General features: G+C 38.6%; 1 protein-coding gene and 1 long non-coding RNA gene across 7 annotated transcripts in view; one reads left to right on the top strand and one right to left on the bottom strand.

Annotated features, from left to right (window-relative positions):
- Positions 1-26,482, bottom strand: part of LOC146477242 (uncharacterized) — a 135,630-nt gene that overhangs the window by 12,513 nt on the left and 96,635 nt on the right. Inside the window, exon 5 of one of the 6 annotated variants that reach the window (XR_014865413.1) lies at positions 21,451-21,683. The exons of the other annotated variants lie outside the window; for them this stretch is intronic. This is a non-coding gene — a long non-coding RNA (uncharacterized LOC146477242). Of the gene's footprint in view, positions 1-21,450; positions 21,684-26,482 lie in introns of those variants that run through there. 6 annotated transcript variants of the gene reach the window in all.
- On the top strand, positions 89-3,790 carry LOC146477244 (uncharacterized). The gene is made up of 2 exons (XM_085113506.1): positions 89-430; positions 2,506-3,790. Exon 2 carries the CDS (start codon positions 2,810-2,812, stop codon positions 3,620-3,622), a length of 813 nt encoding a protein of 270 aa, XP_084969632.1. The 5' UTR covers positions 89-430; positions 2,506-2,809; the 3' UTR covers positions 3,623-3,790.

Here is a 26,482-nt window from a genome sequence, read left to right as displayed (position 1 = left end):
CCCGAGAAATATCACTTTTCAGGAACCAACAAAGCTGGCATGTGTCTCAAGCGAATCTTTGAGACAAGGAAAAGGGAATAATTTTTAATTTTGTGTAAATGCATGAAGGGGTACCATTGCCGTTTAAGCTGGTTTTGTAAAACTGTAGGGGGTTGAACCTTGGGGGGTGGGGAGCCCACCCCTATGAAACCTACTAAGGATATAACAATCACACTTTTGTCCCTAGGCAATTTTCAATGCAGTGGCTTGCCATAAGGTTGCTCACCTTACGCCCGTCTTTGACTTGACTCTTGAGGTTAATTTTATGATTAAGTTAAGGCAGTAGCAAAACACGTGCAAGTTTAAATTTGGATTCTTTTTTCTAAATATCTTCGATGATCCTGTACCGATAGCGGTGGCCGCCACTTATGGTTTGCTGGGCTTTAATTAGGTCAGTAAAAAACAGTGATAAACTGTGTTTGCAAGGACCACCGTGACAAAATAAAAGTACCGGATCCTGTAGTGAAGGATCTAATCAGCAAAAAAATTGTAAAGCATATAATCTAAAAAAAAAGAGCAAGGCTGATTTCACGGTCAGGGAAGTATATTTTCCAATATTTCGAAAGGCACAGCCTTTCTTCTTCAGGGTATGTTTGAGACTGACCCTGTGGCAAGATACGTTACAATTTAAACAGTTACAATAGATACCTGAAAAAAGGCTAAAGTTACATAAACAAAAACGTTACAATTTGAAATTTGAAAATACAACTGGTAAATAGGTATAAGCTAACGTTACAACGTTGTCACTCTGGACGTTTCTTCTCTCTACACCAACATACCTCATAACGAAGGCATCAACGCGTATCGACACTTCCTCGAAACACGTAACCGCACCCCTTCTACCATAAGTTCCGAAACTTTATGTGACCTCATACGCATGATCCTTACCATGAACAATTCTACGTTCAACGACAAACACTATCTACAGACTCACGGAACTGCTATGGGAACCAGAATGGCTCCTTCTTACGCCAATTTGTTTCTCGCCAAATTTGCGACGGACGCATTACTACGTGCTCCATTTCAACCATACATATGGTGGCGCTTCATAGACGACATCTTCATGATATGGACACACTCTCTCGACGACCTCCAAACCTTCACTACTTATCTCAATAACATTCACCCCACTATTAAATTCACATCCAATTATTCTCTCACATCTATACCCTTTCTGGACGTCAGTGTGTCTCTCTATAACGGCACTATCACTACCGACCTTTACACTAAGCCTACTGACAAACATCAATACTTGTTACAATCTTCATGTCATCCTAGACACACTAAGAGAGCCATTCCATTCAGCTTAGCTCTCAGACTTCGACGTATTTGTTCTTCTGACGAAACTTTTAAACTCCGAACAAACGAACTCAGAACCTATCTCAACAAACGGGGATACAATCTTTCATTCCTCAACCAAGAAATAGGACGTGTTAACGGCATCCCACTTTCCGACGCTATAGCTACGAAAGACACCTCCGACACCAACCAACCTATAAGAGTACCCCTTGTTGTCACATACAATCCAGCCCTTCGTTCTGTATCATCCATTATTCACAAACACTTCAACATCCTATCTTCATCTCCCCGCTGCGCTAACGTTTTCAAAGCCACACCTCTTGTTGCCTTCCGACGGACTAACAACCTGAGTGATTTACTTGTTAGCGCCAAACTACGTAATCCCACACAAAACAACCTACCCCATGGATCTTTTCGACGTGGGGACAACTGTTTAACTTGCAACTACATAACAGACGGACGTACCAGCTACACATTTCATTCTACCGGCGAAACTAGACATATTACTCATCATATAGACTGTAACTCTAAAAACGTTATTTACATGGTACACTGCAACCGCTGCCACAAACAATACATAGGAGAAACAAAACGACGACTTAAAGACCGTTTTAACGAACACCGCAGATCAGTCGACAAACAAACAAACAGTTCCAAACCCACCACAGTTTCAGAACATTTTCTTTCTAACGACCATAACGCTTCTGACATGCTACTAATTCCCCTTGAACTCATCAAATCTAATCGTGACAGTGTACGCAAAGCTAGAGAGGCATACCTCATCGACAGAGGTCAAACTATTGAACCCTTAGGTCTTAATAGGAGAGATGAGACATGAACATTTTTCCCGTCTTTCATCTTCCTAAGTTATGTAATTAACTCATTGTTACGTATTTTGTTTTTGTCTACCACATTGTAACGTTAGCTTATACCTATTTACCAGTTGTATTTTCAAATTTCAAATTGTAACGTTTTTGTTTATGTAACTCTAGCCTTTTTTCAGGTATCTATTGTAACTGTTTAAATTGTAACGTATCTTGCCACAGGGTCAGTCTCAAACATACCCTGAAGAAGAAAGGCCGTGCCTTTCGAAATATTGGAAAATATACTTCCCTGACCGTGAAATCAGCCTTGCTCTCTTTTTTTAGATTATATGCTTTTAATTAGGTCACATTTTTTTTACGACGACAACACCTGAAAATAAACGATTACTTGCTCCTTCAACATGCTTCCCGCGATTGTATAATCTAATTTGTACTTTAACTATTATTGGGGGTGTCACATGAGTTAAAATGACAAATTAATTTCGAATCAGTTTGGTTTATGAAAACTTGCCACGTTAAAACTTGTAAATTACATAATGTCAGGCATCTTGCTATATGATCTTAAAATCTAATTGAGTCAGAGCTCAGATGCCCTCACTCGTTGTGGATTATGTGGTGTCAGTGTATCACCAGTATCCCTAACAATAATGTATCTGTACCTTGCTGTTTCAAATTACCTGGAAAATTGCTGTTTTAAAGAACAGTTCGCCCCAGGAGACTTTGTTTCTGTTTCGCAAGAAAGTTCAAAGAAAGCTGTGCAAATAATGGATGAGCAGCCAACACTGCCGGACAGATCTTCAGGTGAGCCTCTTACTTGTCCAAATGAGGGGTGTGTTAAGATGTATCAGCGTCACTCCAGTCTGGAGAAGCACCTATCATTTGGGCAGTGTAAGATGATGCCTGAGAGATACACTCTCTTTGACTTAGCAAAAACGAAATATCATGCTCGTTTAGTTGAGGGAACCAGTGTGGCAATCTCCGCAGTACTTAGGCGACTGGACGACACCCCTGAAAGTACCAACACTTTACGCGAGGGCTTGGCCTTGAAGACAACAAGAAAGGCCACGCGATTTAGTGATACCCAGCGTAGATACCTGGAGAAAAAATTAAACCTTGGCCAGGCAACCGGGCAAAAACAGGACCCCAGTACTGTAGCTCGAGACATGAGATCCGCTAAGAAAATGGACGGTTGGAAACTTTTTCACAGCGAAGAGTACCTCAGTCCACACCAGGTACAGTCCTTTATCTCCAGAATTGCAGCAAAGTCACATAAGTGTGATATTACGGAGCTCGATATCGCAGCTTCACAAGAACAACAAATGTTGGATGCCACAAGACAAGTCGTATTTGACCAAGTACAGCTGCTCCATCCGATAGTGTTTAATAACTTGGATATTTGTGCCATGTACAAAGGAAATCGCCTTAAACATCTGAGCATTTCCATGCTGAGCACAATATGACTTTTTTGACATACGAACAGCAGGATTTAATCAAAAACGTAAAGCGGAGTACATCGCAGCTCTGGATGAACCTGTTCTCACTTGCGAATGCTGTAAGTGACCTAAGAGCACTACAGTGATACACCAAACATGGGATGCATCTTTATCTCCCTGAGAAAACGATACTCAAATCTTTAGTTCAAGCACCACGCATGGTAATGTTAGTGTTTTATTCATTTATATATTTGGTGGATTCCTTGCTCCCGGCCACTCAAAGGACTGCTCCTGTCAATGTCCTGAATTCAGTCCAATGAGAATTGTTTTATCATTTGTCAGGAATATTTATTTACTGACTGGATATAGCTATCAGTTGATTTGGCATCACATGTCGAAATATAGTCTTTACATAAAGACTGTCACATAGTTTAAATACCATTTATCTTGGATTTTTGTAAATCAGTTTGCTTTCATGGTCGCAGAGACTTGGCTGTGGCATGAATCCAGGGGATCTCCCTTGCCCTTAATTGTACATGGTAATTTCTTGTAACGGATCCTCTCTTTGTAAATAGTTGCTTTCATGGTAGAGGAGACTTGGCTGATGGCTCTTAGGGTCACCTCACTTGCACATAGTGATTTCTTTAATGAATTTGTTGTAAACAGTTACTTTCATGGTCGAGGAGACTTGGCTGTGGTATGGCTCCCGGGGTCTGCCTCACCTCATTAATTTCGACTGTACTTGCATTTAAGTGCTTGTAGTTATAATTTTAACTGTATTGATTAAAAAGTTTTCTTTTTATCAGCAACCCTTTGATTGCAGTGGAACAAAATATAAGGGACGGGGGCAACAGACAAGTTTCAAACAAAATCTTGACTAATCGTTTTACCAACGATGATAAAAGGGGGTTCCTTGCATGTTTTTCAAATTAAAGACAACCTCCTTGGAAGCGATCATGTTAGGCTTCAAACAGACCATTTTCATGTTTTCAATCAGTTCTGCTGCTGCTGAGCGGAACAGGTGTAATTGTCGTTTACAATCCTGGTATAACGGTGTGATCCAAGTTGCACGAGAATTTTTTCTGTTGTGGTTTGATATCTAGTATGAGCAGAAGGTGGGGTACAATTTTCGGGTGCAGTCCAAAAGAAAACTTGGGAAGCCTGTGGCTCGCTGCTAATGTGTAACTTGGCAAATTGTTTTGAATGAACGGTTCGTAGACACCATCCACTTACTCGTTAAGATGTAAAGATTTTCTTGTCAAGATAAACCAGACTGAGGTAAGAAGTACTTGAATTCACTGTACACAACATAAGTTTCCCTCCGGTTGTTTGTAGATACTGATTTATAAACTGATATTATGTTGCGTGCACTGCTAGGCGCTTTCGCAATTCAAAATAAACGTGTACCTTAAACCTCAAAAATGGTCATTTTGCCTTGATAATTGATTTAAACAGACGAGAACTGGTATCACACAGGTATTTATTTAACTGGCTAACTTTTGGTTTGGCTCTCGCAGAATTTGTCATTTCATTTACCCAAGCTACTTTCTCGGTAAAAGGCGGTAAAAGCTAAGATAAAATGATACTTTTGGCTGGAATAATAGCTTCGATAGGTAAACCCATGTATCACACAAGTTTTCCATAAAGTGTTTTTCGGTCTTCACTTTAAACCTCTTGTCAAACTAAAACCACTTCGCTTGCAATTGGCAACAAAAAAAAATGGTCGCTTCTCGCTGAAATTGAAATATACATTGGATATATTATATCGCTCGGATATTTGAGGGACACAAAGGACTATTTTACGTAGATCTGTCACAGAATCGAGCTTTTATTTCTAAATTTACCGTGACAACTGCTATCGTAATTTGCCGTTTCATTTACCCAAGCTAGATTTTAGGTAAAAGCTAAGATAAAATGATACTTTTGGCTAAAATAATTGTTTTGATAGGAAAATCCATGTACCAGATCGATTTTTTCGCCCATGAATCTGGCCAAAACTTTAACGTCACGCAATACTTCCGCCAGGCATAATTTTGGAAATTTCATTAGAAATTCAAGATCGAGATTCATTGAAACCTGACAGCTGTAAATAGCCGTTAAATGATATTTTAATGGCATGGGTTACTTTTTCCTTCTACGGTTTCCATTTTGGCTTACTAGCCTTCGATAAAAGTGTGATTTTTAAGGCTGATTTCAGATGCTTATGGAGGAATTTCCTAAATCTCGTCCCAACAAGAAAATAAAAATCAAAACAACTTGAAAGTTCAATTTTTGTAACAAGTTAGCAAAGCCCTTCATTGACGAAGTTTGAGAAAATCGAATTTTTCTATCTTGCATAGGTATAGTTGATAGTTACAGCAAGGCGCTTTTAAAAGCTAATTTTAAGCTAATGGTAAAGGAATGTCTGAGGGACAAAAATACTTTTAAAGAATATCTATTGGTTTGTAATTAACCTGGAATCAAAGTTCCTGTTAATCCGGGATTAGCTTAATCAGGCTTTGAACTACAGGGCCCTGAATTTGAAATCCTCCTGCATACCTGAAAACCCAAGGCCAACCCTGCACAGAGGATTGCATGCCCACTTCTTTTGCCACAACCAGTGAAAACGTTTTGTAGTGATAAGCAGCGTATAGTTATAATCTCTGCCCCCAGCTGTGGTTTTGGAGAGAACTGGGGACTAGCCATAGCTGAGAGGGAACTGAATTAACCCATCCTCATGCAAATTCTTTTCTCAAATTGTGCAGTGCTTGAAACATGACCATCAGGCTGGTTGTTGTTAACTTACAATATTTATGAAATAATTTACAGAAAATTGGAATGCAAAGAGGAGATGATGACAGCTTCAAATGATATAGGAGATATACAAGATGGAAGGGTGTACCAGGCATTTATTCAAAACATGCTGCGAGCAGGAGATTCACGAACTGTATTTTCAGTAGTTTTAAGTTGTGATGGTGCCCCTTTGATAAAATGTAGAACTACCTCCAGAAGTAAGGTACCTGTTTTCAACTCTTCTAACTGGATTGTGGTATGGAACATGGTTCGTACAACTTCAGACAAACAAAATTATAGGACTTTTTAAGGACAAAAACTAGTTTTAAAGGACCAATGTTTATTCAGTATATGAACATTTTCGTCCCCTTTTTTACACCTAAAACACTCAATTCAATCATAACTTATTTCTGGTTTTTAAATAGTCCAGCCTTGGTTGATGAAGTTAGTCTCAGTACAAAAATTCTGTAAAATGATCAACCACTGGCTATTTTACTTGCACTTACGTCAAGTACAGAAGTAAATTTTGAAATGCAGATACAGCAATACAATATTGTTCAACAAAAATGATACAGTCTTTATGTTTCAGCAGACTTTTAGAGCTTCCAACTTTCCATTTAGTTTGTCCTCAACTTCTTTCAGTTGAAGAGTCTTATCTTTGGCTGCTTTTCTATTAAAGAGCATTGGACTTATTGTCAAGAGTCAGCTGCCCAGTTTCTTCAGCTTTGACACTCAAATAATCTGTTGACTTCCCAAGTGAGTCTATATCCAGTTCCAGCATTTCTTTTTGTGTTTCTCCCTTTTCATGTGAGACTTCAAGGTGCTTTCTCCCATGTTTTCTATTTTGATCACTTCATTACAAACACAACACATGATCTTGTGTTTGTCGCCTTTGAATCCTTTCACCCAGCTTAACTTTGCACCAGTTAACCATTAATGATTAAGTACACATTGGTTGATCGCTCATTTAAATTGCAAACGAAGGGAAAATCAAAAATACCTTGCTTAAAAAAATGCTACACACGACGAAACACATAGCCCCTGAAATCAAACGCATGTGGTGGACAAACCTCACATGACCTGGTGAGACATACATGAAATTGAGGCAAAGAACAAAGTTCGTTTCATGCATACTCACATGTGTTACACCGACCATTTGTCGCATTGTTATCGCCAGTTATTAGTCGCCAATATACAAATTTACCCGGCAAAATCATTTAATTTTTCAGAAAAGTGATATGGAATAAACAAATTACGAAATTTCGAGGACTTTTTAAGACCTAATAGAGAAATAAAGTACTTTTTAAGGACTTTTCAAGACGACTGCTAAAATTCAAGACCTTTTTAAGATTGTACGAATCATGTGGAAAGACAAAACCCAACATTCCTGTGTTTTTAAGGAATTTTGTCAATGAATTGTACGAGCTAGGCAATGGCTGTGAATTTCAAAATGACACTAAGGAGCTGGTTCCATCTGTTGTGCGCATTCAGGATCTTGTCCCTGACGTACCCGCTATATCATTGTTGTTGAAATTGAAGCAGTATAACGGACAGTTTGGTTGCAGCACTAGTAAGCATCCTGATGAATATGTAAATGAGCTAAGAACACGCATTTATAAATACACTACAACCAGATTTCCTATCAGGACAGCAGAGGAATGTCCTAGACTTCCAGAAATTGCAGAACAATCGGGTTCATGTATCTTTGGCATAAAGGGGAAGAATGTATTTGGCAGACTCCTGTCACTTCCAGATAACGTCCCCATAGATTGGATGCTTTGCATCTGTGAAAATGTCCTCAAGAGACAACTTTTCCACAGATGGTTCCAAGAAGGGTTTAATGGGGAGGATTACAGCTTGTTGACATTTAAATTTCAGAACTGGATGACCTCGTAGCTTAAATGACCTGAAGCATTGGAAAGCTTCTAAGTTTCGCTTATTTCTGCTTTTTACGGGTCTTCCCTGTCTTTGCAAAGCTGTTTTTGCCGACATTTTCCTGCCAGACCATTTATGTTGCTTTGCATTACTAGCAACAGCTACGAGATTCCTGCATTGTTCTTCTGTTTCACATTCATCAGTGGAAAAAGCTCAACTTCTGTTCGATAATTTTGTACGTCTTCTTCCTATTTTATATGGAGGAGCTAAGGAATGCACCTACATTTATATCTGCATTTTTATTGAGTCCCTCATAGCTCACCTGAAAAGATTTTTCAATGGAACAAGGGGGATCCCTAAGCAAATGATAGAAAAACTTGGAGTTCAACAACGCTATAGAGAGCATGTTTCCCAGTGCTGCAAAGGCAACCCAGACATTGAAAGAGTGGCCAAAAGCCTTCTTGGTGAGGCAAAAAAAATGAGGAAAGTTGATGTAAATATTTTCCTATATGAACCCTTAGTTTCTACGGAACTAAGCAATTTGTTTTGTTACCCCCAATGCGGAGTTTGGACAAGACTTGAATTTTGAATATTTAAGAGTGGCGGTCAGGAAATATTGAGCATTTGGTGGCAGAACTGGTAAAATCAATTCTGCTAATTCTCTGGCTACAAAAAGCTTTTAAGTAGAGAACAAATTTGACGCCTTTAGTTTTCTCTAGGAGCACTTAACGTTCTAGAAAACTGAGAAGAAAAAATTTGACCCGCGAGGATCCCAAAAGTACCCGCACGGCAGTGTGAAATTAATACTCTGAACTGACTCTTCATCTGCAAGGAAAGAAGATCCATGGTATTTTTATAATCGGTATTGACAGTGGAAGCTCCGCACTTTTATCGCAGTTTGAACTAGACTTGACCATTATTAAATTCATTCACTAATCCCGCCACATCCACCTTCGCTTGGGTCGGAGCAGAGAAAGGAGAGGTCATTTTTCAGATAAAACCCTCAAATCATCCAGTGGCACGTTTTACCTTTAATGCTTGCGGGACCCCGTGCACCTTCCTGCCCTAAAGAGTCACTCCAGTAAGGACATTGAGTTTACAGCAGATACGCGGATTTATTGCACCACAAAGCACGACTTGGTGTACGTCAAGGGAGGGGTCGTCGATGAGAGGGAAACAGGAATGATGGCAGTGCGCTAGCATTCCTTTCACTTCAAAAGACAAATCCCACAGAATGAACAGCTTGCAATTCCACCATGTGCACGTTGCTTCGCAGAATTCATTCTTAATCGATAGATAACTACCGTTCAGTAGTGTAAATAATCAGTGAAGTTTAATTTGATTTTTACTGCAGCGAGTTATAAAATCCGAACTAGTTAGGGTTTTCAGACGTAGAAATCTGTAAAAAGCACCTGTCTGAGGACGCTTGTACTCAATTCAAGCTATATTGTAACATTAAATTCCAGTCGTATTATGAAAGGTGCCAAGGAATTAATTCGTGTTCATGAATAAAGGAAAAGGGAGGCTCTCGTACTTGATTTGGAAATTATTATTTTTATTATTTCTTTTGTGTGTGTGTGCTGACGGGCAAAAGCGCACGTAAATCAAATAGCTGGCAGCTGTTGACTAAACTGGTGGAAATCTAAAGAAAGAATTAAAAAAAGGAAACAAGAAGAGCCGAGAAAAGAAGAAAAAAACTATGATGAGTAGAAGTGGGGCTCGAACCCGAGGTAACATCTACGTTAAGCACACTACACAATACTTGCGTTGAACCAATGTGCTATTTCATCTACATATTCAAGTTCTTGTGAATTGAAAGGTTCTAAAACTGTCGTTGTTTACACTGAAGACCTTGATGCAAGACTGTAAACACTTCATTTTATTGATTTTTTCCATTCTTAAGAACTTACCACGATTTTCTTATGTGAAGGCCTCTATTGGCACGGTTTACAAACTGTTAGCAACGATTTTCCACGATTTAGCATGGTTTTGTTACAATGAGAGGCAAATGAAAGACTTAAATCAAATATATTTTACTGATAGCCGGAATCGTCCAAAACCGTTTGAAACAGTTTAAAACCAGCCATAAACCGTGCAAAATACATCGTAAACTCTCAATAAAACGTTGGAACTATCATTCCGGACACATATTTCCAGTAGGCGATGGCCGGTCAGTGAGTCAGGCTGTGACCCAAGGAGTTAATATTTTAGTCATTCTTCGTTGTTTTGTATTATGCTGGTGATGCAACCACTCGTAGACTGGATAGGTTTATCGATCAACTTCTGAGAAATACCACTCATTGTTCTCTGCACTCTATCACAGAATTCTTCATACCACTCACGTATGGTGCCTTTGTTCAGGGTATCTTTCTCCAACTTTTTTGAAGCAATGTGAAAAATATTCTCAAAAGGATTTAAATTGGGACTTTGCGGCAGTATTTTTAATAGTTCGCAAAAACAACGAGCCATAGCTTCACAGGCTGGTTTACTGTTTTGGCTAGGATCACCGTTTTGCAGCCAGAGGCAAGTCAATCCCTTGGCAGATCGTTCAAACATGGTGTTAAAGTGTTGGTTAATAAACAATGCAAATATATTTTGCATCCATTTATTCGTGTCTCACAAATTATTACTCCTTCACCGTGAGTTATTGCTACCACCATCTTGGCAACTTTACCTCCTGTTTCGACTTTACTTCCCTTTGCCAAACACCCTTGGTTTAAACCTTTGGATTTTTTTCGCCATACTTTCCCTTTGGGTGTTCGGGATTGGTCCATGGGGTTGGTCTTGTAAATAAGCGAGACCCCATCTAAGTAAAAGGCGATAGTGTCCATCCAGACACTCTGAGGGTAATTTGATTGCATCAGTCCAGCAAATTCTACTCTTTTCTCTTTGTTGGTTTGACCCGTTAGTCCCTTTTTGTGAGCCTGCAGGAAGAAGTACCCGTTTCTATTTAACAAACGCCGAACTGTTCTATCAGTGACATGACGAATTCCTGTCCGCTCCATCAGGCGCAGCAAAGAAAATGAACCCTCTTTCTCTCTTAACACTTTAATGGTTCTAAGAATTAACGCTTCAGGTTCAGGAGTAAGCTTTTTCTTTCTGTCGCTCAAATGTCTCCTGTTCTCATGTACTTCCTTGTATTTTGAGCTTGTTACTCGCTGAACACTTGCTGTCGAGACCTGAAAGCGTTCGGCAATCTCTGTAGCCATCTTTAAGACTCTGATTGAAGCCTTTGTTTCTTCCGATATTCTCTTTCTCGAGGGCATGTTGTCTGAGGATTTTTTAGTACTTTTTGGAAAGTTGTGCCAACAATTGCGTATTTTATTTACTCTGTTACCAAAAGATCGCACTTGTAATACCTGAACACCGATACCGCCTTCGGGTTGTGAACCGCGTGACTGCGTCAGACGCAGTTGATATAGCCTGATAAATGTATTGACAAATAATCTACTAATTAGTCACTCCCTTTGTTTTGTCACGTTTAAAGCCGGCTAACAATCTTGGACAGATCAAATGAAAAATTAAGACTACCCCTCCCCCCCATTTCCATGATAGAAAAATGGCGCGTTTTGCTTTGCGCGTGAAATCAAATTCATCATCATCATCATCATCATCATATTTTTATTTACCCTCGGATTTACAGAGTAGCTTAATGCAGCTAATATCTCCGAGCATTTACCCACCCAGCCATGAGAGTATACACAAAGACCAGACCACAACACCAGGAACTACGTCCCCTACTCTTTGCGAACAGTGAGTGGGTTCTTTAACGTCCCACAGAGTTATTTACAAACAAGGATTGTGAGACGGGGCCTACGGTTTATCGTCCTTTTCCGAGAAGACTAGAAAGTCTAACCATTTGCAGATGTCAGAGCAAAGGCAGCACTTTCTCCTCAGTTATTTAAAGACCCTGAGTGTTGGTCCGGCCGGGGTTTGAACCCACGACCTCCCGCGCGGTAGTCCGGTACTCTACCAACTGAGCCAACCGGTCGGCAGTTCAATTGATCCATGCCCTCATGTAAATAGATATCTACCAAAACACCTCTTGTTTAACGTAACGTAATTGTTTGTATCATGGCACATGGGATTGTATTTTATTGCTTAGCAACCGCCAGTTTTTGATTGCTTTATATAGCCAGCTTTTAAATCTTTACCAGTCATTCGTTGAAGTTGCCTGATCAGTGTGGCCAGCTCCTGATCATACGAAACAGAGCCGTAGCAATAAAACGATGAATCACTTCTGAAGCCTGAACTATTTTTTCCTGGTTGTATGTACTAGTAGTAATCAAAGTTCATAGAGTGCGTTTGACACTTTAAATTAAACAAATTTGGCAAAAAAGTGCACCCTTTCATGTTCGTTTCTACGGTGGCCCACAACTGTCACAGCAAACAGAAAAACCTCACGGCAAAAGGAAAAGCTACAGGCGAAAAGAAAAACCTCACGGCAAGTAGAAAAAGAGAGAGTGGGGGCTGGGTCGAGTTTTTGAAGTGCACCATGGGATAAGATGATGCAGTGAGGAGGTCAGCGGCTTATTATCGCTTTCCGCATCTTGAAAAGGAGAGATGTGTTTTGCTCCAACTGCGGTCACCAAGTTGCAGATGACGTGAACTTTTGTCCAAACTGTGGAAAGGGAGGGTATTTCAATGTACCATATTACCTATTACGTTTTCATTGACAAAAAGCAGCCAGTCAAACTGAGGCTCGACAGATCGCGTCTTCATACGTGCACATTATGACATAACCTCACCAGCTTGTCAAGTCATAGATGATTTTCTCAGCGTTAACGCTATGAGATGCATGAAATTTTCTGACAGAAATCTCTAATATGGGTCAGGATTGAGCGAGTGCACTGCAGACTAATTTGCTCACCAGAATAGATCATAAATTCGATCTTTAACTGGTTCAAACCCGGGGAGGGGGGGTTCTCCCATATTATAGGCAATAAGAGTAGGATTACCAAACGTAGTACATCAAACGTCCTACGGCAAAAACAGGATGACAATGAATGGCGGCCTGTTGCATACTCCTCACGAGCCAAGCAGTGATATGCCCAAATCGAGAAGGAGGCCTTGGGCATAACATGGGCAAGTGAACGCTTTGCAGATTACCTAATTGGCTTCCAATTCCACATCGAAACTGACCACAAACCTTTGGTACCATTGCTGAGCACCAAGAATCTGGAGGATCTCCTAGCCAGGGTACAGAGGTTTAGAATGCAGATGATGCGGTTCACCTACACCATCTCTCATGTACCGGGAAAACACTTGTACACTGCAGACACACTGTCGCGGGCACCCCTTGAAATGTGGCAAAGATTTTTACTAGTTTTTTTTTACTACAGTGACATTTAAGAGGCGTCCTCTGTAAATATCGACTATCGTCGTTTGGACGAGAAAAAATGAAATCCCTCAAACTTTCTTCAGAAGAATGGTCTATATAAGTGATTCACATAAATATAACTTTCAGCTCACTTCGATTCGTATTTTAGCTGTAGTGCGACCATCTTGGTTTTACCGCTCTGAAAGGGCTTTCGGCGGCAATTTTAGGCCACACTTTTAAAAATTTGCCTTTCAAAGAAAGCGTTACAAATCCGAACAAAATCTCATTATTCGAGACAAGCAAATGTTTGTTGTTGTGTTGAGAAGCTTTTTTGGAAATTTGATCGAAATCTGATTTTTTTCCAAAATTTTTAATTTCTTCCCTATTGAACTACTCTTCAAGTGCCAAAAAAATGGCCGACTTTAAAGGAAAATATCGCTAAAGATACATCAGTTGGCATCCTAAAACAGCATCCTGGTGAAAGAGCAATGTCTCGTCTGTAAGAATATGCAATAAAATTTTTGGGCAGTTAAAAACAGAAAATTATAGAAGAAGTTTTAACTGTACTTTTGTCAACAAACACCGCCTTCGTAATTAGCATAAGAACATGAAAATAACGATTTCCTAAGAAACTAATGATAAATTCCACTTACCTCGTGAAATATCGAGAACTGGATATTTCAAAATATATCGAATTGTAGTTTCAGTCGGATGCAGCCGCATTTTCGATGATTTGTAATACACCGCAGCGGTTAAACTGAGTTCAATTCTTCAAAGTCGATCCGTCACGACCGTCAGGACAACCATCGGCCGAAAAAATTGCCATCCACCTCATAAGCTGCCGTGTGCAGGGTGTCAAATATTTCTTTGTTCTCCTTAATGACCAAAAATTCCTTCAACAACCATTTCAATCCTGCTTTGAACTGGAGATTCTCGTCAAGAAATCGTTTATGTTCCGTTGACCTAATCCGCCGTGATTAAACAATGAGATTGCGTTACAGAAACGCGCGCACATCCAGACGGGCTGGGGTGGGGGCGTGGAGGAAACAAAAATGAAACAGCTTCTTAATTAGAAAAAAAAGGGCCATTCAAGATTACTGTCAAAGCTATGTTGTGCATTTCGGGTATTAAATAGGAAACTGCTGTCCCAGAATAATGTGAAATATGATAAGGCCTTGTGCTCTATTTCTTTGGTTGGGGCGTGGGAGGGGGGATGGCAAGTAAAACACTAATTTACAGCATCAGTCGATCGTTGCTCTTCTGTTTATCGTTCATACCTGTTCACAACTATCCCAAGCTAACTGACAGCTATAAATTTGAAACTGATTAGGTACGTGAAATTAATATGAGGGTTTGTATGGGAATACATGCAAATAAACGGCTTACATAGAATTCCAATAAAACGCGACTTACTTGCTTGTTTTTTTTTTTTTGTGTGTGTGTGTGCATTACACTTGCCTGTTTGTGTTTTGGAACGTTGTCATATCGACATGAGTGCCGCTGAGGATCAAGCTGCCTACTCTTCAACCCGAACAAATATTCTCGAAACTGGCAGCTAATACACCCAATTGTTTATGTCTCATTCAACCTTTGTTCCTTTAATGCGTCAAACGGCTTTCAAAAGCTAAGTGTAAATATGCTTCGCATGATGTGCGAATATTTTGATTTAGGGTTAACAAATAGATTCCATTTTGCCGTGCGTCTGTACTCTGATAACGCACAGATGACGTCAAAACGTGGTGAGAACAAAGAAGTACGCTAAGAGCCGCAGGCGAGTAGCATGACTGATATTCTCACCACGTTTTGACGTCCTCTGTGCGTTATCAGAGTACAGACCCACGGCAAAATGGAATCTATTTGTTTTATACAATAACCAAGACATTTCGACACATTTCGTGAGCGAGCATCGCGTTGCCTGAGCTGAGTCAAAAACTTTCCAGCAAACTCAGTTTTGGACTACTACACACATGCAATTTTGATCTTCTAAATTAGAGTATAATCCGAAAAAAAATCACTAACAATATTTTCAAAACTAACCTTTATTCCAGAAGGAAATCCTGATTTCAAAATATTACTTCATGTAAGTCGCTTCACTGCGATTTGTCATCGATTACTCGCCATTACCGGATTTCTATCGGCGACATATTTCGACAAATATTTGCTTCCTTTTCACGTCACAACAAAGTTCTAGCTTTCCTATCCTGGTTGAGGTCACTCTCAACGGTCTTTGTCCAATTTTTTAGTGAACAGTTTTCCTTTCCTGAGAAAATTTGCCTGTGTTTGACTCCGCTAATCGCAAAAACAGTTTGCAAAACTTTGTTGACCAGTCGCTCTGGCTGGACTCTAGACTCTAATCACGTGCGCCGGTCACACCACTCGATGACGTCAATCGTGCGTCTATACTCTAATCACTCACTCCTCTAGACCAATCACAACGCGAGTTTTACACAGTTCATAGTATAATACAAATATCCCAAGATCGTGGAAAGCAGCATACATGCAGCTGTTTAGCAATCTTGCGCAAACATGCAGCTCCGTTTCAACAGGACATTAACTGCATGAGCCTCGGGCTCATGCAGTTATCTAATGTAAAAACAAAAGGGCAGCAACAAATATTTAAGGCATATGGGTTTTCAATAAAGAGGGTGGCAGAGGGGGGAGGGGGAGTATCAATCGCGCATCACGTTCAATGTTAAATTGAATCACGCATCACCGAAAACCGTTTTAAAGCAATAACGCATCACGTAAGTAAGTGCACTAAGCTAATTATGTAAGATTCCAAACTATTCGAGGACGCATTATTGAAAATTGTATTGCATGCATCATCTTCTTAGATTGATTGTGTGTTAATTGATTTTGAGAGATACATGTATAAAGACGACTTACTTGTAGGAAAAAATGCTGAATGTACCCTGAAAGGTGAATCCTACGTTATACTGTCTTATTCCTTTCTTGTCTATCGTGACTTTTAGGTCAAAGAAATTTCAGTTACCATGGAAATCTAATTGGTAAATCACGCGTCACGCGCTCGTAAAAAAGAAAATCACGCATCTCGTTGTGATGCCAGTCACGCATCACGCACGGGTTCCATCACCCGTCACGCTGCTTATTTATTAGCCATCATGCGTAGCAAAAAAACCCTTTGCTACCCTCAATAAATGCCACTAACTATTAGCTGTTGTGCCCTATTTGTCAGTCGGTTGCGCTTCGTAACATTTGATATAGCATTTCCAACGATGTTCAGATTTAGTAGTTTTTCTGGCTCCAAGTCCTCGTAATGGTAAACGCTATGACAACGTTCCAAAACACAAACAGGCAAGTGTAATACACACACAAAAAAAAAACAAGTCGGTAAGTTGCTTTTTATTGGAATTCTATGTAAGCTGTTTATTTGCATGTATTCCCATACAAACCCTGATATTAATTTTACGTCCCGGTGAATATAACTTTCTCACTGTTACCTAATCAGTTACAAATATATAGCTGTCAGTTAGCTTGGGATAGTTGTGAACATGTATGAACCATAAACAGAAGACCAACGATTAACTGATGCTGTAAATTAGTGTTTTACTTGCCCCCCCCCCCCCCCCCCCCACGCTCCAACCAAAGAAACAGAGCACAAGGGCTTATCATATTCCACATTGTTCTGGGACGGCAATTTCCTACTTAGTACCCGACATGCATAACATACCTTTAATAGTAATCTTGAATGGCCCTTTTTTTTTTAAATCAAGGAGCTGTTCCATTTTTGTTTCCTCCCCGCCCCCACCCAAGCCCGTCTGGATGTGCGCGCGTTTCTGTAACACAATCTCATTGTTTAATCACGGCGGATTAGGTCAACGGAACATAAACGATTTCTTGACGAGAATCTCCAGTTCAAAGCAGGCTTTAAAAATGGTTGCTGAAAGAATTTTTGGTCATTAAGGAGAACAAAGAAATATTTGACACCTTGCACACGGCAGCTTATGGGGCGGATGGCAATTTTTTCGGCCGATGGTTGTGACGGACTTTGAAGAATTGAACTCAGTTTAACACCTGCGGTGTATTACAGTGATTTCGCACAACAAATCATCGAAAATGCGTCTGTATCCGACTGAAACTATAATTTGATATATTTTGAAATATCTAGTTCTCGATATTTCACGAGGTAAGTGGAATTTATCATTAGTTTCTTAGGAAATCGTTATTTTCATGTTCTTATGCTAATTACGAAGGCGGTGTTTGTTGACAAAAGTACAGTTAAAACTTCTTCTTCTATAATTTTCTGCTTTAAACTGCCCAAAAATTTTATTGCATATTCTTACAGACGAGACATTGCTCTTTCACCAGGATGCTGTTTTAGGATGCCAACTGATGTATCTTTAGCGATATTTTCCTTTAAAGTCGGCCATTTTTTTGGCACTTGAAGAGTAGTTCAATAGGGAAGAAATTAAAATTTTGGAAAAAAATCAGATTTCGATCAAATTCCCAAAAAAGCTTCTCAACACAACAACAAACATTTGCTTGTCTCGAATAATGAGATTTTGTTCGGATTTGTAACGCTTTCTTTGAAAGGCAAATTTTTAAAAGTGTGGCCTAAAATGGCCGCCGAAAGCCCTCTCAGAGCGGTAAAACCAAGATGGTCGCACTACAGCTAAAATACGAATCGAAGCGAGCTGAAAGTTATATTTATGTGAATCACTTATATAGACCATTCTTCTGAGAAAGTTTGAGGGAATTCATTTTTTCTCGTCCAAACAACGATAGTCGATATTTACAGAGGACGGCTCTTAAACATCAAATTTACGTTCCTTAGAACGTTATCTCAAGAAATGAAAATAGTTTCTTTAGTGGTTATATCGAAAAAGGACAAATTTAAAGCAACAACAGCTACCTTGATACTTTCCTCGGGTGCAGCCACATCTTGCTTTCTTGCGAGTATTCCATAATACATAGGTCAAAAGTAACACTCAATCTTAAGCCCGGATTATGTACATGGGGCTTACTCTGAACTGTAAACTGCTGGTTGATGTTTACAGTTTAAGAGGAACACCGTCTATCCTAAGGTCTCTTATGACGTTGGGAAACAAATCAGCAAACTGAAAGCTGAGAAGAAAGAGTTGCAGAGGCAGTTCTGATCTTTTGAAATCTTGGTTTCCTGTAAAACAGATGGGCGGTTGTTGATGAAGAATGTATAAAAATTCAATGACATTTTCCAATTTTGGCCAAATTCAACCTCTTCAGCTGTCTTCAAAACTCAACAAATCTATTGAATTTACAGCATGTCTGTGATGTGTTTCGAGAAAATGGGATCCTCACCAATTGTTATCCCAGCAATTTAACTGAAGTATGGGTAATTTTCATTACTTCATCACAGCTCAAAGCTATATGGAGGGTTTTTTCTCCCTAAGTTTTACTGTGGTGAGTTGGGCTATGCTGATGGAGCTGGATATTGTGGTAGCCACATGTACGAAATGCCAATGCGGTACACAAAGCTTTTACCCGTCATGTCAAGCAAGTGACATATGTATGCTTTCGCATCCACGCATTAACATGCGATGCCGCAGGAGCAAGTACCCATTGACATGGTGAACGTAAATATAGCCAACAAGACAGAATCGAAGTCTGACATGGCCTATAAGGGTGGACATGTTGATAAAAGACTTGTTGGTGATGTTGGACATTCCGTGCAAACCGGGAGGAATTTTCATGCCCAAAGGTGGAAGAACTGGTCCACATGGGGTTCAAAGTTGACAAAGTGTAACGTTTAAAATGAAAACTTGTTAAAATTTCACACTTTTGGATCTTGATGATGCCTCAGACCACGCATTCCATCCTGCTCTTTTTGCCGGGTAGGCGGTCAATGGCATTGACCATTTGAATGTTCTTGGCTCTTGAATAGTCCATGTCATGCTGTTTAGAGATGTGGTCCAACCGGTTCTTGCCAGGGTCACCCCATTTAAATTCTTTGTCCAATTTACTGCCAGAACCCAGGTACTGGTAACTGGGTGGGTGAAATTCCACAACCACTTTGAAGATCCATTTTTGAACGTCCAATCATCCTCCGTGTTGCTTGTGTCTTTTCCTTCCCTTCTTTTTGGTCCACTTTTTATCTGTTGGACATTTTTTTAAAAATCGTCTTTTAACTAGCGCATCAAAAGTTTGTCCCAGGTTTTCCAGCGAGGGATCGGTTTCAACGGTTCAATAGATGGATAAATAGATAGGTTTATTACATCAATTAACATAGCAGCTGAGTGGCTGAATTGCGTAAATTTACAATTGGCTGATATCAATTCAAAACTACACTAAAATTTACAAATTACCAAAAAAATTTACATAATAATAGTAATGAAATCTAAGAGTATCGATAATAATATGAAATATATCAAATATCTTAAGTTGCCAAAGAAAAAAAGGGAAAACATTATCTACAAGTAATCTATTTCTATCCAGGGTATTGTTAGCACGGATGCGCACTGCAGGAATGAATGTGCGCTTCTAACAATCTGTGCACATGTGTGGTTGCAAATGTGCTTCCTTCTCGTTTGATATCTGGCTTCATGCTTAGGAGGTAACAGTCTGTGTAAACTATTTAGCAGGCTAGAGATACTATTAAAAGGCTTGCTACATAGTTCTTGACGCCTATTATGCACAGTGGACAGACCAAGACTTCTGTTGGTCGTTTTCCTCTTCCCCTTTTTTTCAACAGTTTCTGTGACCTTTCCAATAGTTTCTCTTCTCATTGGAAACAACTTGAATCGCTAGGTGTACTCTTAGCACCAACAGGTGTTTTTGTTTGACGTTTGAGATTCAGGTTTCAACATTACTGCTATAAGTAAGTGAATTACGGCAGGGTCTTTCACCAGTTTTAAAACTATGAAGCCACATTTTAACATCAAATTTACGTTCCTTAAAACGCTATCTCGAGGAATGAAAAGAGGTCCTTTGGTGGTTGTGTCGAATAAAGCAAATTTAAAGCAACAAAAGCTGTCTCGATACCTTCCTCTATGCAGCCACCGTCTCGCTTTCTTGCGAGTATCCCATGATACATAAGTAAAAAGAAACCCTCAATCTTAAGCCGGGGTTATGCACATGGCGCTAACTCTGAACTGTAAACTGCTGGTTGACGTTTGCAGTTTAAAAGGAACACCCTTGATCTTAAGGTTTCTTACGATGTTGGGAAACAAGTCGGTAAACTGAAAGCTGAGAAGGCAAAGACAGTTCTGATTGCTTGAAATTTTGGCTTCCTGTAAATCAGATGGGCGGTTGTTGATGAAGAATGTATAAAAATTTAATGACATTTTCCAATTTTGGGCAAACTCAACATCTTTTAACTGTCTTCAAAACTTCAAATAGCCTATTTAATTTACAGCATGTCTGTGATGTGGTATCCTTACCAATTGTTATCCCAGCAATCTAACCACAAGCGTGAGAAATTTTGTTGTTGTGAATAAAATTTCCAGGTTCTGTGTTTTACCAGAACCCACAAGCCAGGACTTGCTGACGTTGAATAGACTTGACTTGTCTTGAACTTTAATCTTATTTTATTTTGTTTGTTATTGTTGCCTAATCTGTCATGCGATCTTTGTTAACAATGTATGCCCGCGCAAGTCACATGGCAAGAACCTTTGTAATGCGGTCGCCATATTGAATACATTTTCTGATTGTTGTTTGAGTTCTGATTCTTGTCTGTACCGTTTATCTTTGCCTTTCGTTACTAAACCGACACTATTATCACTACCCTTATACCCGTATGATAGCTGACCAGCAGACACCGCAGGCCTCGCCAGTAATGGAAAATAACGTGACCCAAGTGATCATTCCTTTTAAGGATCAAGTTTCCGCTGACGTTGTTAAGACTCAGTTGAAAGCTCCAAACCACAATTCAACCCGTATGTCAGTCGCAAAATTGGCCAAGACCTCCAAGAATTGGAGCTTAAACCACGGCTAGTTAACCAACAGTGTGCAGTTTATTGTTTTCAATGTAACCTGTGCGATACAGGTAGCTATGTTGGTTATACTCATGGTCATCTACATGCGCGCATTGTTGGCCACAACAACACTTTATCATCCTCTGTGCGGAAACATTATAACGATCACGCGAGCGCAGTGCCTGAAGACCTCCTTAGCTGTTTCAAAGTACTGAAAAAATGCAGGAACAAATTTTATTGTTTAATTAAAGAAATGATGTACATTAAATATTTAAGACCACGCTTGAATGTACAAACAGATTCGGTCTGCGCCACAGTATTCGTTTAAATTACTCCATTATGCTTATCTAAGATCTTACTCCGTTGAACTCGCTTATATTATTCATTCCTTGAGAATGGCGTCATGACATCGCCGAAACGTCGGAACATTATATCGCTAGTTTTTACTTGCCTGTTTATTTCTAAAGCATTATTAATTAGAATATTTAATTTTAACTAGATAATTATTTTGTTAGCCTATTATAAGGGGCACAATATTAGTTTTTACTAGAGGTGCCCCTCCTCTCCTCCCCAATTATGTATTGTTTTGTCAAGTTGACTGTAATTTATTTCATATTAAATTTTCGTAACTAATTAATAGTTGTGTATTAGTTACAAGGAATGGAGAAACAAATAAATGAAACAAAATGACTGGGCAACCAAACAGAATGCACTAGCTCAGAATTCTGTGGTCGAGACCAGTGTTCCAGTGCCAGAAACTGAGAAAGCAAACATTGAGGCAAGAGTTCCACAAAGCTATTTGATGTTTCAATTAAAGAAACTGCTCAGTAGTATTTAAAATGTAACAACAGTCAAAGCAAAATAAATACAATGCGAATAAGTAAAGTTCTGGGTTTTGTTTGTCAGTATGTCAAATGTATTGCATATGGGAATATTACAATCTCAGCCCCATTCTCCCGTCACAATCAAAGCCGCCACCAGCTTTTCAGACAGTTTCTAATTAGGTTTCATTTAATAATCAACCTGGAAGAACAAAGGAAACGAAGCCATGTGAAAAATAAGAGGATAAGAAGCTGTACACATAAAAGAAGGCAAAGCTTTAGTTTACTACAAGTTTTCAAATGAAATGCAATTCGCTGGCTAGAGATACAAGTCAGCCTAACAATCAAGGATAACCACCCTATGCTGCTAGATAATTATACAACAGTATCACATAAGCTGGAAACTGTGATAAAGGAGCTTAAGCACCAGCCAGAAATACTTAAACAAGTATGATCTCTTCCACTTTGGAGGGAGGGGGCAAAGGGGCAAGGGTATTTTCGTGACGCTATTTTTTTTGTGCTCTGTGAATTGTGATCTGACAAAAAACTGTTCCATGAATTGTAATTGAAGTGTATTCCGTGAGGTGTGAAATGCTAAGGTCCTTGGCTGTGAATTGAATTTGAAAATGTTGTTAGATTCAAAATCTGCTCACTGGCATTTAAACTATATAACAATCCATCAACTGTTCCAGCAATCTTCTATAAATTTTTAATACCCACGGGTATTCTCAGCTCAGGGTGACCAAAGTTTTGAAAAAAACACCAAAAATTGAAGTCGAAGATCTCACACTCTGTATATATTTTTTAAATTCAAACTTTATTGTAACTGGAAACAATACTTAGGGGACAAACACTACCCTTATTTCAGATGAAACCTCCAATATTTACTGAATGGTTATGAAATAAGGTTACGGACAGGACATGAAGAAATTGTTTTCTGAAAGCTGTTTCTTTTTGTAAATGGTAATACACAGCATTTGGCAAATGAAATTGCAGGTGAATGTTAACCATTTTAAGTCTGATTTCTACCTTTCTGGCAAGAATTGCTATAATGAGGTTATGGACAGGACAGGTTACGGTTGGGACATTTCAGGGAAACTGGTCCACAACTTTTTACTGCTTTCATGGACACAGCCCTGATATATTGTGACAAGACTTGACACTGCAGGTTCAATTTCAGTGGCTTTGATTTTGTTTTACTAAATCAGATTATTGTTTATTGCCATGGTTACGGACGGGACAGCATTTTTTGGAGAAAGGTCATGAATCAGATCATCAATATTTTTCTCTGGTAACATTAGGTGAAGAGAAACCATTATTTTTGGAGAATTTTCACGTTATCAGCATCATTAATTACATGATTGTGTCATCTTTAAGCATATTTGGGAACCATTTTCAAAGCAATAAAGTTTCAGCTCTGCGAAAATGCCTATGTTGTAACACAAGTAGTGTCAAGGACAGGAACTAAGTCATTATTCATATTTTATGATACAATGATGAAACTTTCATTGCAAGATGACCATACGAGTTACCTTCTAAAAACACAATGCCTGCAGGGTAGAGAAAAAAGTAGCCCCATATATAAAGCAAAAATTTAATAGCCTAATATTGAAACTTTGTTTGTAACAACAAATTTCATTACATTTTATGAATTTTAAAGCCACTTTCTGACGATCTGGTAAATTTGGACGGGCCTAAGCTGTTTTTTTTTTCTATCAGAACTCAGTAAGATTAAAATCCTCTTACATAAATACAGTAAAAAGTGTCACAGTCGTATGGCTCCAGAGCTTTTGCTGTTTCGGCCCCAGAACTCTGGAACAAACTACCTGTCGACATCCGTTCTTGTGACAATTTAAATCTTTTTAAACGTAAACTTAAGACTCATCTTTTTTCAAATTATTTTAAACAGGTATGATTTTTTAAAACTTTGTAAAGCGCTTAGAACAGACCTGGATAAGCGCTATATAAGTAGTTATTGTTATTATTATTATTATTATTATTATTATTATTATTATTATTATTATTATTATTATTATTATCTGAGCACAACCATTAGCCTGCAACATGAAACAAGTTAGTTTTGACACCCTGATCTGAGAATACCTGTACAACTGTTCACTCCTATAACACCAGAAATGCCGCCAAAACTTAATTTCCACCGACTACAAGTTAGAACTAACAGAGGCAAATTTACTTTTAAATACTCTGCTTCTGTCATATGGGAAACTGTCCCCATGGCAATGGAAAAAAAAAAACATTTAACAGGTTTAAGAAACTTTACAAGGCCCACCTAATGTCTTGTCAATCAAATAATATATGTTCTGTTTAATGATCAAATATAATAGTATGTACATGTAACTATCTAGTAATAATAATAATAATAATAATAATAATAATAATAATAATAATTGTCTGCTTACATTTTGATCTTTGTTGTCGCTGCTGTTGCTGCTGATGATGTGTTGTCCTTTTCCTTTCCTTTTGTTTGTTGTTGTTGTTGGTTGTTTGTATGTTGCTTGCTTTTTTGTGTGTGTGCTCTTTTTTGTTTGTTTTTTTATCTATTTTTCGCTTTGTTTTTCTTTTATTAAGCTTGTCCTGTTTAGATCTCTTGCTCGGTTCAGTATATCTTTAACATACCTTAATTTACACAAATGCAATTCTCTCCTGTACATTAATCCTAGGCTCTATAAACATCTCCTACATCTTCTAATATTCAATAAAGCTCAGTGTCATTTCCTTGTTTACTTTAAAATAGGTGGTGGTCAACTAGAAACCCTTTGCTACTTTGGCCACCACACATTTTACAATTTGTACTGTATTTATTTTTATCTTGGAATTATCTGTTGTAATACTTTACTTTCTATGTTAATGTTGTGTAAATAGTGTGAAATAAATAAACCATAAACCTTGTGAATAGATAAGAAATAAATCGTGAATGTATTAAGTTGAGTTCGCATCTGCATTTCACTGCATTGTGATCAAATTTTTTTCTGTGACCTTAGTGAATTTAACACGTGAGTCGAGCGGACTGAGAGTAGCGACAAATGAAACATGTTGACAGGTTTAAATAAACCCCTTGATTTCCTGAGCACCGTATTAGCCAATGAATTCATCTCAAAAGGATTTTTGACTGATCAGCCACTGATTAACGACATGTGCGGACTCGGTGTAACTCAGACTGGTAAAAATCATGGCTGCTGAATCTGACAAAGTCCTCACAGTTGTTGAATCAGCTAAATTTTACCATGCCGAGCCAGAATCAGGCACTTCCAAGGAGCATAAGAGATTTCCACAAAATTGTAAGTCTCTTCATAGGCAGCGTCCAAAGAAAGCAGTGTCTGATAGCTCGGGGCAAGTGGATTCTGACCATCACTTGCCCGACAGGCAAGTGAAGTTTCCTTGGCAATTAAAATTACAAAATCGCTGTAAGAAATACTTCTTTAACCTCCAGGTAGATTTTTGTGAACCAAAAGCCGTTTTTCAGGCTGATCTCACAACTGGAAATCTGTTGAAAAAAGTATCGCATTACATTTTATGCCCGAAATAATGCGTGAAATTTTCCCTTTGTAGTCTAGTCCATACAATCTTTAAGTAAAAAAAAAAATTAAATACGACTAACTCTTGCTTAATAAGAATTATTTCAATGAAAGCTAGTTGTCTGTATGTTCTATAATATGCTTCATTATTCAATGAACATACCAAAGTTTTTCTTTCAGTTGCGTTCATTGCTTTTGCATTGCCATATGCATTCAATTAAATTCTACACGGTATGTTGAAGAAAACTTGATGAAAATTTATCGACCACGTCTTATTGCTTTCCCATAAATTATCAACTGTAAATTGCGAAAATAAAACATTTTTTCTTTTGAAATCTTAATCAAAACTGACAAAATCTGCTAAAGTTCATTTCGCCAGAAATTTGCATAATTTTGTTTACAGCGGCACTGATGCGTGACATAGAACTTTCTGGTTTTGAGTGAAAACTGACAGCCAAACTATTTTTTTTTTGTAATACTTTTGAACGAGGATCAAAAATATGATTATTTAAAGATGTGAAGTTTTCATGTATGCGAAAAGTTGTGATTAAAAGTTAACTTTTGAGTAAACAAAAGTGCTCCTTTCAGCTGAAGCTATTTTCTGGTGGGAAATATTTTTTGGAGGCAAAATGCACGATCAAGTTCTGACTGCG

This window comes from Pavona decussata, unplaced genomic scaffold, assembly GCF_977016875.1.
Source record: "Pavona decussata unplaced genomic scaffold, jaPavDecu1.1 SCAFFOLD_71, whole genome shotgun sequence".
Lineage (NCBI taxonomy): Eukaryota > Metazoa > Cnidaria > Anthozoa > Scleractinia > Agariciidae > Pavona > Pavona decussata.
This window is presented reverse-complemented; position numbering and strand designations above follow the sequence as displayed.

Excerpts from the sequence above, each read along its gene's own strand:
- LOC146477244 (XM_085113506.1), top strand. The coding sequence starts at position 2,810 with ATGTATCTGTACCTTGCTGTTTCAAATTACCTGGAAAATTGCTGTTTT.